Raw genomic sequence first — 15,092 nt, 5'->3', positions numbered from 1 at the left:
TATCTGGCAAATGTCTCTATGTTATATTCTAAAAGAAAATTGGCTCTGGGAGATGTCAGTTTCTTGCTGCACACCATCATCACAGTGGAATGGAAATGCTTATTAAGGAGGAGTAGAGGGAAGTAACATTCAGATGTATTTAAAAGCACTACTGTCAGCGTCAGAAATGCCCTGCTCTCATTTCAGAATTGGGCAATTTAACAGTGGCTGCAAATCACAAAGCACAGCCGGGACTGCAACCGCCACTAGTGGCATACTACCAGGCCTCAGCCAAATGTGGAATATGAAAGACTTCTTGCTCTGCTGGCATCTGCACCACTGCTTTCACCTACTATGCTTTAGACAAATAACCATTTCTAGTTTCCAACAAATTACACTGGAGAAGCTATGTGCATTAATCAAAGACACCAGCTGTTAATTTTCACTGTACAGCACTGGGAATGGAGACACATCATCGTCAAAAATTACTTCTTATTCTCACAGTTTGAGAATTCTCCCAGCTGAACAAACACTAAAAAAGATATTCTGATCAGATAAAATTCATGCAGGAAAAGACAACAGTTCCTGACAGATGTGTTGCTTCTGAAAATCTGAATGCTACCTTTACAGAAATGGCAGAAAGCAAGGAAATAAGAGGCTTTGTGCTCCCCCTCCTGGCTTTGTGGTAAACTACAATTTTGTTCACAGAACATGGACATTACCCAAAGTTGACACAAAACTGAAGGTGTCAGAATTTGTTCAGATACTACATACACTTTAAAAGGTGGCCTGCAAGAAATACAGTGTACCAATTCCGGTACTTAGCCATTCATGATAAATATACCTATCTCCCTAAAATTTGTCATGTATTTTAGAAGCATGAGAAAAAGCGTATTTTTCAGTTACTTTTCTTTTTTTTAATGTGCATCTACTTGAAAAGAAAAAAATATATATTAAAAGGAAAAGGTGAAAAACTTTTGGGAAGTGACTGAAATAGACTTTCTGAAAATAATCTCTGTATTCCAAATGAGAAATGCAGGACTGAAGACTGTTTTACTATAGGTACTGTATCTGTTCATCTTTATAAAATCAGACAAAATTTTAAATGTAGCCATCAAACCTAAAATCACGGTTTTAGTCAACCTTTAATGCTGCATGTGCTCAAAGGATATAGGACATGTTACAACTTAGTATAATTGCTAATTCAACAACGTATTAAAAAGCTGCATGGAATAAGAACACTCAGATTGCTACAGAACTAGAAAAAATGTTGTTGTTTAATGAAACAATGGCTTTAAAAATGAAACCTGGAATAGGGAAGAGAGATTTTTTTGTACCATCACAGTTTTAATATCTAGTCTTGGAAACTTAAACTTTAGGATTCTTCCAAATTAAAAAAAAAAAAAAAAAAAAAAAAAAAGTCTTCCTATATATTGCCCCCATAGTGAAGTAAAAAAAACTAAAAACGTTACCTTATCATACAGCATCCACCCAATGTATTTTAAGTAGCTATCATTTAAATATGTATCTGGGTATGTGTTAATCAAGCTGCCAATTTCTTCCATACAAGTAGCTCGGATCTCAGGGATCACATCACTGTGAAATTATAAAATGGTAATATTAATACATTAACATGCCTAATATACTTTAATTATATCATTCGCCATATTTTTTCCTGGAATTGCTGAAGTATGTACAATCCAAAATATTTCCAATATTTATATATTAATGTACTAAGTCATCAATCAACAGTTAATCCATTTAGCTACAAATGTTTCATACAATAATTATCTTGAAGTTCTGGATATCTTCTCAATAACAAATGTACTCCATGTAAAATTTCAGAAACAAAATTGAGATGTCCTTTTCTAATACCAAATTCCTTAAAATAATTTAAATGCTACATTTTTCTTGACAGGGTGGCATTTAACACTAGTATCCAGACAATCTGAGCAACAGTCTCTTGGGAATGCAGATACACTTCACAGCTTTATTCTTACCGGTAACGGCTTAGAAACGTCCCTTTGAAAATAGCATTCATCATGTTCTGTATCTCCAGGAGCTTCTGCTCATACTGAAAGAGAAAGAGAACTGAATGTTTACAGTGATTCCACAGTTCATTTCACACGATAAATTTGCATCAGTGCACTTACAAGACTACTGTGGTCTAAATCACCATTGTTTACACATGGTACCAACACAGAATGAGTGGTCTGTATCTACACTGGCAATTGGCCTTTTTGTAGCTACACACTGATGAAAGATTCATCAGGTACCAACCACAAACCTGGAAAACAAGGTTCAGCACGTAATATTTTTGATATGGTGACTCCTGCTCTACCCACACACAGCACAATTGCTAAGCAATCTTCACGTATAGGTCAAAATTCTCCTTTTATGCACTTTAACAAAGATGGAGGAAAGGCAGACATGCCAAGGAAATCTAGTTTTGAAAATTTGGAAACATGACACTTTATGTAAACATTCTCTCATCAAAAGCATCAGAAAGGGTAAGAAGTTTGCTTTTCCCCCCCAACAGACACATTTGCTCTGTTTTTCCTGTCAGATCAGATTTCTGATGATGCTGAAGACTTACATCTCACCCAAACACTTCCTATCAAAAAGGGGGCTGCTTCTATAACAGAAATATTCTTCAGCATCTAAACCTCGGAACAGAGGTAAAAGGTTCTAAAAGGTTCTAAAGCCAGATTTATACCTTACAGCTAAAGGCCTGTCTCTGGGAGGTGATAAGGAGCTGTCTAGCTGAGCAGAGAAGACATGACAGAAACCAAACACAACAAAGATACAGGTCATACTCGAAGTTATGACCATTTTTACAATGCGTTACTTATACAGAGATGACAGCTATCTTGTGTCCTTTTGTGTTCATTTCACTCACTGAAACTCAGTTAAAAACCTAAAATCTTGGCTTTTAATTTGTGTAGCCATATAAAGCACTCTCCCACAACACCAGAGCGATTAATGCCATTACATGTGTGTGCAGATCTATGTGTGTGTAGAGATCAAGGGCTAATGAAGCAATTAGTGGGACAGGCACCGCAAGCTAACAGTATATAGGTCAGTTATTACCTTAGTCATTTTTGTACCACTTAATCTGGGTGGGCACAAAAGCTCTGCAGCTTGCATTAGATAAGCCTCAAAGAACTGCAGTAACCCAAAAGCAAGCTGTCAGCAATCCCTCTTTTTAAATCTTCACTCATCTCCCATACAAGACACCTGCCTAACCTCTTTCCTTTTTCTCTCTAGCTGGTCAAGTCTGTAATTGGTCTTCTTGCCACTTATTCTGTTCTTCTCCACCTCATATAATCTTTGAGCATTGTGCTTGTTGACATCAAGGTTCAGATGTACGCCTACAACTGCTGTCAGAAGCTTCATTGCTGAAAAGGAAACAAACCCAACATATTTAGTTTAGCTCAGAGATATGTAACATAAATATATTCACCACATTACCACAAAAAGCATAGGGCTAGCCAAATCCAATTTATTATCCACATTGCAAATGACTAGATTATAGTAATTTCTTTCAAACCACAGTGTTTGTTTTAAGGGCAGGCGATGATCAGAAAGGAAAATTTAGTGATACTACTAGTAATTTATAGATTTTGGCAAGAGCTTATTTGTTGACTAGTAAGAGAAGTGATTTACCGGACAACTCTCTTCTTATATTAAGTAATCTTGATTTGTTTGCAAAAGTATCTAAAGCTGTGGAATATGTAAGTTTCAGAATGAAAAAAAAAAACACAGTGAAGTCCCAAAAAACACTGGGAACCTCAATATTTAACTTATTTTGTCAAAAAATTATAGTTTAGTGTGTTCTTTGTATGGCAAAAAGGGTACTTAGTGACTTTAAATTTTAAAAAGTAGCTTTAATATCACTATGCTGAACCAAATAAAAATTTGTTAGAAGTTTTTTTTCCTTTTAGCATAGATACCACAAGAACAACAGCTCTCTAAAGGAAGCTTTCATACACAATGCATTTAATGTAACCTCACTGCATTAATTATTAGAGGGAGGGAAACCAACAAAATAGAAAACTGACTGAAAAATCAGTTACTGATTAAAAAAAAATCACAACATAATTTTGAAGTTAGTCATATCAGACATTAAAGAACACATCTTTAGAAAGAAAAATCAGTCTGGATCAGACTGAAAACATTCAAATTCCATTCAGATATAAATGGGAACAATTTATTTATATTACATTAATAAACACTAGGAGGAAAGCACTGTCAATACATAAAAAGAAAACAATTGCTCCAGTAGAGACCTTTTCAATTTTGAAAAGTTTTATTCTGCACGTAAGTCAGAAAAACCCATGGGCTACAGCAAGTCTATGACTTGTTTTACCTGCCAAAGTGCTTGTGTGTCTGAATGCTCTGATCATGGAGTCCGCTAAGCCTGTAAGCAGTGAGATGATAGCGTCCATCAGGTAGCTATCATACAGGATGCTGCACTGGCACTGTTGGACCAGCACTGCAATGAATTCACAGAAATTGGCCCTGAACTTCTTCCAATAGGATCCTGTTCTGGTCAGTGGGTAGTCTTCACCGTCCTGCACAAGCAAAAAGAGACAAGAGAAAACACACTAAATAGTTTTGTTTGTGCACACCACATACATGTCTCCCACCGAACACCAGAGAATTTTGCTGACAGTCAGCTTCATCTCAGCTCCCCTGTAACTTTTTTCATGGTTATTATTCCAAAGAAGGGACATGCAACTACATTACAGGCAAGCACAGATACAAACTAGCCTCATGAGAGCTACACTGTAATGACAGCTCACAACTTAAAGCAGAAGTTGTGAGGCATCTGTGAACACATGGGAAAGGACATGCGAAGCCACAGTATCATGAATGCCTTTCACTGACATAAACCAAAAGCACTCCTGGCCTCTCCTACTTCCTCACAGATAGCAGTGCATCCCCACTGCTCTGTCCCTCCTGCAACTGCACAGTAAAATTCAAGAGGAAAATGACATGATTGAAAAAGAACTGTTACTTTGCCAAACTGTTTTTCAATTGGATCAGTTCCCTGAGGTGGTTGTATTGGTTTTGTCTGGGGTAGAGTTAATTTTTTCCATAGCAGCTGCTTTGGATTTGTGATGATGTATTGGGTTTATGGGGCAAGGTTTTGGTAGCAGAGTGGTTGCAGGAATGGCTTCTATGAGCAGAGCCCAGCAGCTGCCCTATGTCAGATCAGAGGCAGCTCCAAAAGGGTCCTGCTGCTGGCCAGAGCCGAGCCAGGGGACGACACTGGGTGGGCCTCTGGGACAGCAGATTTAAGGAAGGGGAAAAAGCTGCTGGGCAACATCAACTGGGAGAGAGGACATGAGAGAAGAACCAGCCCTGCAGCCCCCAAGGTCAGTGCAGCAGGAGGTGCTCCAGGCACGCAGCAGCAGTTCCCCTGTGGCCTGTAGAGAGGAGCCCACGCAGGAGCAGGGGGTCTGAGGGGAGCTGCCGCCCGTAGGGGACCTGTGCTGGAGCAGTTTGCTCCTGGGGGATGGACCCCGTGGGGACGGAGCCGTGTGGGAGCAGGAGATGAAGGAGAGGCAGAGACAAAGTGTTAGGGACTGACCACAGCCCCCGCTCCCCTGTACCAGTAAGGCAGAAGATGTGGAAAAGATGGGGGGAAGGTGGTTGTAGCCCGCTGTTAGTTTCTCACTCTAAGAAATTAATCTCCCTTTACTGAGTCTGTTTGCCTGTGACAATAATCATTGCACATGATGATAATTGTTGAGTGATCTCCCTGTCCTTATCTCACCCCCTGAGCCCTTTTTGTCATGTTTTCTCCCCCTTTCCCTTTGGAGGGGGGGGGGGGGAGTGAGAGAGTAGTTGTGGTGGAGCTCAGCTGCCCAGCTGGGTAAAATTACCACGGATACAAACAGTGGTAATAACACACCAGTGTTTTAGTTGTTGCTGAGCAGTGTTTACACTAAGTCAAGGACAGTTCAGTTTCTTATGCTGCACTGGTGGTGCACAAGCAGCTGGGAGGGGATACAGCCAGGACAGCTGCCCCCCATGGTCCGAAGGGATGTCCTGTACTATAAAACATGCTCAGCAATAAAAGCTGCAGGTAAGAAATGGGGGCTTGGGGGTGAGGGGGGAATGTTCAGGAGCATTCAGCTTGATGGCATTCATTTCCCAAGAAACCACTACACATGATGCAACCCCGCTTTCCTGGAAATGACTGAACACGTGTCTGCCACTGGGAAGTAAAGAATTCCTTATTTTGCTTTGCTTGCACAGATTTCACTTTACTCATTAAACTTTATTTATCTCAACCCATGACTTCATTCACTTTTACGTTTCCGATTCTCTCCCCCATCCCACTTAGGGTGAGTGGGTGAGTTATAATAAAGCCCCAGGAGTGTTCACACTACACTTGATAATGCCAAGAAGAAAGCAGACAGATGGCAGTTCACACAACTTCTCACACAAAACGGTGAGCCTCATGTGAAGAACACAATAGTAGGATGTTGTAGATGCCAGTATCAGACAGCATAAACATTTATTTCATTTGCATCTCACAGATCCCATGAATGGCTCTGAATATTGATTTGCATCCTGATAGTTGTGTATGGAACCAGGGAATTCCCAGATTTCACTCATTATGGAAAATGTTATTCTGAAGGAAACCCACTACTCCGCTAGTCCTTCCAAACACCTTCTGAGATGTATTCCAACAGGCAGCTTCACACCCAGAGCAACCCCAGGTACATCTGAAGTGCACTTGATGCTTTTCTCTTTTAACTGTTTCCAGAGCACCAAACCCACTGCTTTTTTTGAAAAACAAACACAGGCAGATCTTAGGGATGCCTGCAACCCAAGAAATTTGGAATCTATGGAAAGAGAGGAAAGTCAGAGTGAAGTGCTAACAAGGAGACAAGATGAAACCCCCACAAAGCTGCAAGCAATGTATGGCAAGAGGCATTACAGAATAGCTGTTTCTAAAATATTCTTCTAATTAAAAACATTCTCTTGTAAATATAATTATTTATGAAACAAGCTTCTGAACGAAACTGTCTGCCAAAAGCTCTTGTGTGCATGCTCAGAGGTTGCTGGAAGAGTTGGGGAAATGTTCCTGAATACCATTGCAGCTTGACATACACCAGGCTGCTTAAAACACTACAGGAGCATGTTGTGGTTTAACCTGGCAGACAGCAAAAATGCCACACAGACATTTGCTTACTCTCCACTCCTCAGTGGGATGGGGGAGAAAACTGATAAGTGCAAGAACTCATGGGTTGAGAGATAAGAACAGTTTAATAAGAAGAAAGAAGGGAAAAAAAAAAAGGAAAAAAAAAATAGTAACGACAAAAAAAAATAAAACAAGTGATGCACAAGGCAATTGCTCACCACCAGCCAACCAGTGCCCAGCCAGTCCCTGAGCAACAGGAGCCCCCCCAGCCAACTCCCCCAGTTTTGTTGCTGAACAAGACATCATATGGCATGGCAGAATACCCCTTTGGGCAGTTGGGGCCAGCTGTCCTGGCTGTGTCTGCTCCCAGCTCCTGGTGCGCCCCAGCCTCCTCGCTGGCAGGGCAGCACGAGAAGCTGAAAAGTGCTCGACTCTATATAAGCACTGCTCAGCTTACACACCGGTGTGTTATCAGCATCATTCTCATCCTAAATCCAAAACACAGCAGCATACCAGCTACCAGGAAGAAAATTAACTCCATCACAACCAAAACCAGGACAGAGTGATTCATCTTATCCAAATTAGCAGGTTCTGTTCGCCTCCCTTTAAAAACAATAGCAAGGAATGGGCAACTCCAAAGTGCGCATGGGTTCTTTCAAATACAGAGGTCTAAAATAGACCAGATGAAGTAGACTTCTGAAGTGTATGATTATCTCTGTTCACTAACACACAGTTTAAGCTGACTACTTCTGATGTATTTGCCTAAACTGGAGAAAGTTACAGAAAGAGCCATGCTACAACTGGAAGAACTACAAAAGAGCCGTACCATGTCCACTGGCCAAGTAACTGTCAGGATCCAAGGAAAGGCCATGAATCTCTTGTATTGCAACCCAGATTCCTGTAATGCAGGAGAAAAAAAAAATTAAAGGCTTTTCAATGAAATTGCACAGTTAATTGAAAAAGATAAAAACAGCACAACCAATGCATCATATTTAAATGGCTATTAAAACTTCGGACAATTTGTATTATAAATGGTTCACAGAGTCCAATGTGTTAAGATGTAATCCCTTATTATTCTTCAGTTATGAGCAATGATAGAAGAAAAATGTATTTTTATATAAAACTGTAGTTTTCTCGCTACAAGTGAAAGACTTGTTTTTAAAACTTACAAGCAAAAATATACAAAATGTAATCCTCAAAGTTAAGTCTGACATATGCCTTTCCAGCAAGTCTAAGAACATATCCCTTTCCAACACTTAGTAACTACATACTGTTAAACAGCTAACCTCTAAAATAAAACGTTCTGAGCTTTTGAAATTATACAGAAATTTTTTCAGAATAAGCGTCAGAGATGTTTCTCAAATCTACAATTATTCCAAAACAAAAGACAGGAAATCTGCCATTTTTATTAGACTCAGTGAAGCACAACAAGTATTTCTATCCCTATCTGGCTCTACAGTTAGAAATAAAGCTCATCTCTTCCATTGCTAAACTTTTCAGCAATGAAACGTGAGAGGAAAGGAAGCCTACAAATAATAAATAACTACTGCAAGAAATAAAACAATGCATACAGGAAGAAAAGCAGCAGAGGGAAAGAGAACTGATTAAGAAAGAAAGGAAAATAAAAATTGGTGGTCCTAAAGATAGGTCTGCCTCTCCGATGACAAATACTGCAGCCCACAAAGGAAAAATGCCTCTGAATGACTATATTAAAGCCATCTCCTTCCAATGCCTGTACAAGTTTTCACAGAATCACAGAAGCACTGAGTTTCAAAAGGACTATTTGAGATTATTTTACCCAACCCCACCTGCTCAAGCAAGGTCAGCAACAGCAAGCTGCCCAGTGCCAGAACCAGTCAGGCTCTGAATATTTCCACTGGTGGACACCCCACATCCTCTCTGGCCAGTTTGTTCCACTGTTAGACTCCCCTCACAGTAAACATGTTCAGATGAAGTTTCACATGGTTCAATTTGAACTCATTGCCAGGTCTTGTCTTGCCTTGACTTTATGCCCACTGTCTCACTGGGCACCAGAGTCTAGATTCCTCTTCCGCATCCCAACAGACACTTTTATACATGGGTAAGATCCCTCTGAACCTTCTTCTTTCCAGATGGAACAGTCTCACCCCTCTCGGCCTCTCCTTGTACAAAAAATCATTAACCATCTTTGTGGGCCTTCACTGGACTCAATACAATAAATTTGTACTTTTATACTGGAGAGCCCAGATCCAGGCTCAGCACTCCAGATGTGTCTCACCAGTATAAGCAAAGAGGAAGGATCACCTCCCTCCACTTGCTGTCAATGCTCTGCCTACTTCAGGAAGCTGTTAGCCTTGTTTGCTGCAAGGGCACATTGCTGGCTCATGCTCATCTTGATGCTCACAAGGACACAAAGATCCTACTCCACAGAGCTTCCATCCAGCCTGCTGGTAGGCATGTAATTGCACGCGTGTTTTTTTTTTGTTGTTGTTTTGTTTTTTATCTCCTCATATGCGTGGGATTTCCTCTGTGAGGTTCTCCAGCCTGTTCATAGACTCAGAATGACCTGGCCTGGACGGGACCTAAAGCCCATCCAGTTCCACCCCCCTGCCATGGGCAGGGACACCTCCCACCAGACCAGGTTGCCCAAAGCCTCATCCAGCCTGGCTTTGAACACCCCCAGGGATGGGGCAGCCACAGCTTCTCTGGGCAGCCTGTGCCAAGGCCTCACCACGTCAAGCTCTTCATCCAGCAGCACCACCAAGTCCTTCTTTGCAGATTTGCTCTCTCTCCACTCATTCATGCACCTCTGGACAGCAGCACAATCACCTGGACCATCAGTCACTCCTCCCAGTTTCGCATCACCTTCAAACTTGCCAAAAGTAAGTCTGCCCCATTGTCCAGGTTTTTAATAAAGACATTAAACCATATAGGCCCAAATATCAATATACACCACTAGTGACTGGCCTCCAACTGGGCTTTGTGCCACTGATCACAACCCCATGGGCCTGGTTAATCAGCAAGGTTTCAATCCATCTCACTATCCATTTACCGAACTCAAACCTCAGCAGCTTGTCTGAGGATGTTATGGGAGACAGTGGAAGAAGTCTTAATGAAGTCAAAATAAACATCCTCTGTACTCTCCTCACCCTCCAAACTAGTCACTTCATTATAGAAGGCTATCAGGTCAGTTAAGCACAATTTCCCCTTTGTAAATCCATGCTGACCAGTCCTGATCTTCTTGTCCTTCATGTGTTCAGAAATGATGTCCAGTATCAGTTGTTTCATCATTTTCCCAGGAACTGAGGTGAACCTGACCAGCCTGTAGTTCCCCAATCCTCCTTCCTGAAGACAGGAATGATGTCTGCTTTCTTCCAGTCTTTGTGACTCTCTCTCAGTCCCCATGACCTTTCAGAGGTAATTAAAAGTGACCTTGCAATGACATCAGCCAGCTCCTTCAGCACACTGCAAATGCATCCCATCAGGGCCCATGGCCTTATGTATGTTCAGTCTGTTTAAGTGTTCCCTAACCTTATTCTCCGCTGACAGTAAGGCTTTGCTCCAGAATTTCCCTCTGGTCTCAGAGACCTGGTATTCCTTAAAGCCAGTTTTAACAGTCAAGACCAAGGCAAAGATGCCAATTGAGTTCCTCAGGCTCTGTGTCCTTTGTCACTGGGGCTGCAGCTCCATTTAGCAGTGCAGACATTTTTTCCTTAGTCTTCCTTTTACTGCTGATATACTTGCAGAATCTTTTCTTCTTGCCCTTTGCATTTCTCGCCAGGTTCAACTCACAGAATCACAGAACTCCACCAACATTAGTGAGAATTTTGGGAGGAAGCAAGGATACACAGATACAGCGTTGGAATTAATTGCAGTGTCTAATTTCCTGTCCTCTGAACGCTAGAAACAACCAATACAATTTAATAGAGAAGAAGTAATCAAGCAGTTAGCTAGTAATACTCTCCACTCCCGTTATTACTCACACCATTATTATTGTCTGTTTTCAAAAATATGTTTGAAATCTCAGTAGTCCTCCATGGCACTACTCAACAAACTTATTCCCTAAATCACTTTTCCATAACTGTTCCATTACAAAGATGAGAGAGAACTGCTTGAGAAAAGAAATGCAACCACAAGGAGGAAACAACTAATTTTAAAGTAACTCTACTTTCCTCTTGCTCTTACGAGTTCTGCTTTAAAAGAAATCAGTTAAATCCTCAAGCATTATTTCAATCACCTAATACATGATTAGCATAAAAATGGTTGCTTCAGACATATTTTTCTATATTAATTTGATAGTTATATCACAAGTAAACCAAACAAGCTGTCTGACACTGTCTTTAGAAATACTTCATTCTGTATAAATTATTTTTGGAGTTTATTTTAGAGTCAGTCAACTTAAAAGCAGATTAAGAGAATTTCAGAACTCATCAGATTTAGAAATGACAAACAAAAATAGAGAGCATCCAACACAGGGAATACCATTTCTTATTTTCCATGAGTAAAATGCTTCACTGGAGTAGCATGTTAAAATACTGCCTCAGAAGAAAAGCTACCTTGTTTTTATGCATGCTTCTAAGGCAAATGTAGAATCTTTCCCTTTACCCACCAGGACAGGAGAAAAGGCTACAGAGCAGTAACACATCCAGAGTGATGATCACAGTAATCCGATCTGTGTACCTTCCAGAGTGAAGGACCTTCACTATCATGAGTGCTATTCAGGGTTAATTTAGTTAGGACAGAAGTGCCAGATTACTAATTCATATGGCCAGACACATACTGGATCATTTCTGTCAAAAATTAGCCCAAGTGCTACTGCAGTTCTAAAAGGAGGAAAACCATATTGGCAAATTCGTCTTCTGTGGGAATTTCTACAGCAGCTGGTCTTTGAGAGATGCTCAATTAAAGCAAGGCTGATGGCTGTAGCTTGACAAATCAATTCAGAGGTGGCAAATTCATGGGGAAAAAAAAGCACAGAAGTAACTGAGAAAGTGCCGCAGAAAATCTGATGTTGGCATAATTAACCAAGAACCAGTCAAACAGAGAAACAGTGTAGTGAAGGTGTGCATTTTTCTTAATAATCCTCAAGAAATGAGATATTCACTATTGTTTTGACAATTATCTAAAATCACAAATGCATTTTCCTTCTTTCTTGTGACAACATAGTTATAAAAATTAATGCTGTCAGCAAAACAGGAAGATTTAAATAAAAATACCAAATAAAAATTATCTTCAAAACAGCTCTTCAATAATTTACAATAGCATTTAAAAGGACCTATCACCTGAATACCAGAGGAACTGTTTACCTGTTGCAATGTCAGGTTACATGTACCTCTATAAACCCACTACGAGAAGAACTCCTACGATTTAGGAAGGCTAAGTGAGACAGCCCTAACTCCGAAAATAAATGTCACTTACAAAAAAATACTCTAGTGCTGCTAAAATAGGTCATTACAACTCTCCTGTGCCAGAATTAATTTTCTAAAGAAAGGAAGTGGGATACAGCTCCTGATAAGCAGCAGGAACTTTGTCTAGGTTGACTATTAAGGTAAAGCCTCTTATCTATATTAAAAAGTCACACAAAGTCAAAGCTGTACCTACCTCATCGAAGGTCTCTGTCATTTTTTGCATGACATCATTCTTGTGTGTACTTTGAAACATTTCTGCTGTTACCATGCCTAGAAAAGTATATTTTAAAAAGAAGAATGTTGAGAACCGTACTTCAGAAACCCCAAAAAGGACTTTAATTTAAATTTAGAAATACCAAGAGAGGGGTACTTGAGCAGTTTTATCTGTTTACACTGACACGGGCAACATATACATTGGTAGACATATAAACACATTTACAGTAGGAAGTGCTGATGAACCAGAACTGAAATATACATTAAAGAAATCTACTGTGTCTTCTTGCATGGCTATTTGGCTATTTGCCCTAGCAGTCAAATAGGCTAATGGCATCCTGGGGTACACCATGCACAGCACCACTAGCAAGTTGAGGGAAAGGAATGTCCTGCTCTTCTCTGCGCTGGCACAGCCTCACCTCAAGTGCTATGTACAGGTTTGGGTGCACAATATAAGTACATAAAACTACTAGAAAGCATCCAAAGGAGGGCTACAAAGATGGTGAAGGGTTTAGAGGGCAAAACATATGAGGAGCAGCTGAGGTCCCTTGGTTTGCTCATCCCAGAGCAGAGCAGGCTGAGGGGAGGCCTCATGGCGGCCTGCAGCTCCCTCACGAGGGGAGCGGAGGGGCAGGCGCTGAGCTCTGCTCTCTGGGGACAGCGACAGGACCTGAGGGAACGGCATGGAGCTGGGACAGGGGAGGGTCAGGCTGGGGGTTAGGGAAAGGGTCTGCACCCAGAGGGGGGTCAGGCACTGGGACAGGCTGCCCAGGGACGAGGTCATAGCACCAAGCCTGCCAGAGTTCAAGAAGTATTTTAGCAATGCTCTCAGACATAGGGTCTGATTTATGATTAGTCCTCTGTGGAGCCAGCAGTTGGACTTGATGATCCTTGTGGGTCCCTTCCAACTCAGAATATTCTGTGATTCTATTTAATCTGTCCATTCACTGACTTCAAAGATTTACTAACATTTAGCCCACTGTTAGTCAAAGATCCCAGAACATTTTCCAGAGAAGGCATATTAGTCAAAGACCTGGAAAAAAATCTGAAGTGTAAGAGGTACTTTCTAGCTGCTTAAATATACTCAGAAGTATCAACCTAACAGAACAGTCTTCTTAAATCTCTTATTTGCCATCCTGAAGCTTTTAGCTAGATAACATACTTCAGATTACTCTCCCCCCACAGGCAATAGAAAGGGATATTAAGAGGGTGAATTACCTTGGCAGCCTGAGCACTGAATGAAGAAGTTGATCAGATCTAGAAGTGCCACATTCCTGTCTTGTTTATAAGCTTCAACCCAGTCATCTACCACAGACTAGAACAGATTAAATAAACTCATTAGCCAAGAGCTGAACACAACATGCTGCACTTCGCTGAGGACATCCATAATGCACACACAAACTACATTTTTCCGTCTACATTGAATTATAAAAATGAGAATTAACTCCATACCTTTACATTCCATTTCTAACAGAACATATAAAAGAGCCTTTCTGGGGCAAAATGAAGCCTTTAACCGCTCATTACCAACTTCTGTCTGGCTTAGGCAGAAGGCTGAAATAGTTCACATATTATACTTAACCTAAAAGCTAACCTCAAATTTCATTTCTAGGGCAGCCCAGCCTCCAGCCTGTACGCGACACTAGGCCTGCTGGGACAACTCATGCAGCCTTCAGCCCACCTGTACTGCCACACAGGTCTGATGAATTCCAGCAGCAGCAGCCCGCACTCAAGCTGCTGCCTTTTCAAGCCCTTCTCATCATGTTTCACACAGCAGAAGCTGTGCTCTTCAGGGAGCTCTACTGAAGCTAACACAGCTGTCACACAGCTAAAGCCCAGCCACAGATCTTGGAGAAAGTAGGGTCTCGCCTCCAAAATATGAATGTGTTTTTCACGTGTGCACACATGCAGTTTACTTACAGACACTACATACTGGAGGCATATGTATAACCCTGGATTAAAAATATTTGAAGCTCCAGGTTTTAATCTTTCATACACATATACGAACATGATATATAGATACACTGGTGGACTTCCTCACACTGAAGAAAGTTGCTAAGTAAACATCTACAGAAAAGCTGATTATGCAACATGCCATCACGCATCAGAACGGGGTCAAAAGAAAACTGCCTAAAGGCAGGCTCCCAGAAAAAAAAAAGTGGCCTGATTTTCAGAATTCTGAACAACCACAATTTCCTACTAAAGAACCCTTTCTATACTTTTTTTAAATAATTGGCTTTTCATGTGTTCAGACATTGCTTTAGCAAGACTGTTTTAGATATGCCTTTCCTTCCTCTTTTTAAATATCTTACAGCTACGTTTTCACTAATGAAGATGCATTCTTTTCAAGAACC

General features: G+C 40.8%; 1 protein-coding gene across 2 annotated transcripts in view; it reads right to left on the bottom strand.

Annotated features, from left to right (window-relative positions):
* LOC311429945 (cohesin subunit SA-2-like) overlaps positions 1 to 15,092 on the bottom strand; it is a 64,063-nt gene that overhangs the window by 42,435 nt on the left and 6,536 nt on the right. For both annotated transcript variants that reach the window (XM_084506209.1, XM_084506210.1), the window contains exons 4-10: positions 13,957 to 14,053; positions 12,719 to 12,795; positions 7,965 to 8,036; positions 4,349 to 4,553; positions 3,226 to 3,377; positions 1,980 to 2,053; positions 1,452 to 1,575 (exon numbers count right to left, since the gene is read on the bottom strand). In XM_084506209.1, the coding sequence (XP_084362335.1) occupies positions 1,452 to 1,575; positions 1,980 to 2,053; positions 3,226 to 3,377; positions 4,349 to 4,553; positions 7,965 to 8,036; positions 12,719 to 12,795; positions 13,957 to 14,053 (801 nt within the window). The remainder of the gene's footprint in view (positions 1 to 1,451; positions 1,576 to 1,979; positions 2,054 to 3,225; positions 3,378 to 4,348; positions 4,554 to 7,964; positions 8,037 to 12,718; positions 12,796 to 13,956; positions 14,054 to 15,092) is intronic.

The sequence above is a fragment of the Aythya ferina genome (assembly GCF_964211825.1).
Source record: "Aythya ferina genome assembly, chromosome: 1".
NCBI lineage: Eukaryota > Metazoa > Chordata > Aves > Anseriformes > Anatidae > Aythya > Aythya ferina.
This window is presented reverse-complemented; position numbering and strand designations above follow the sequence as displayed.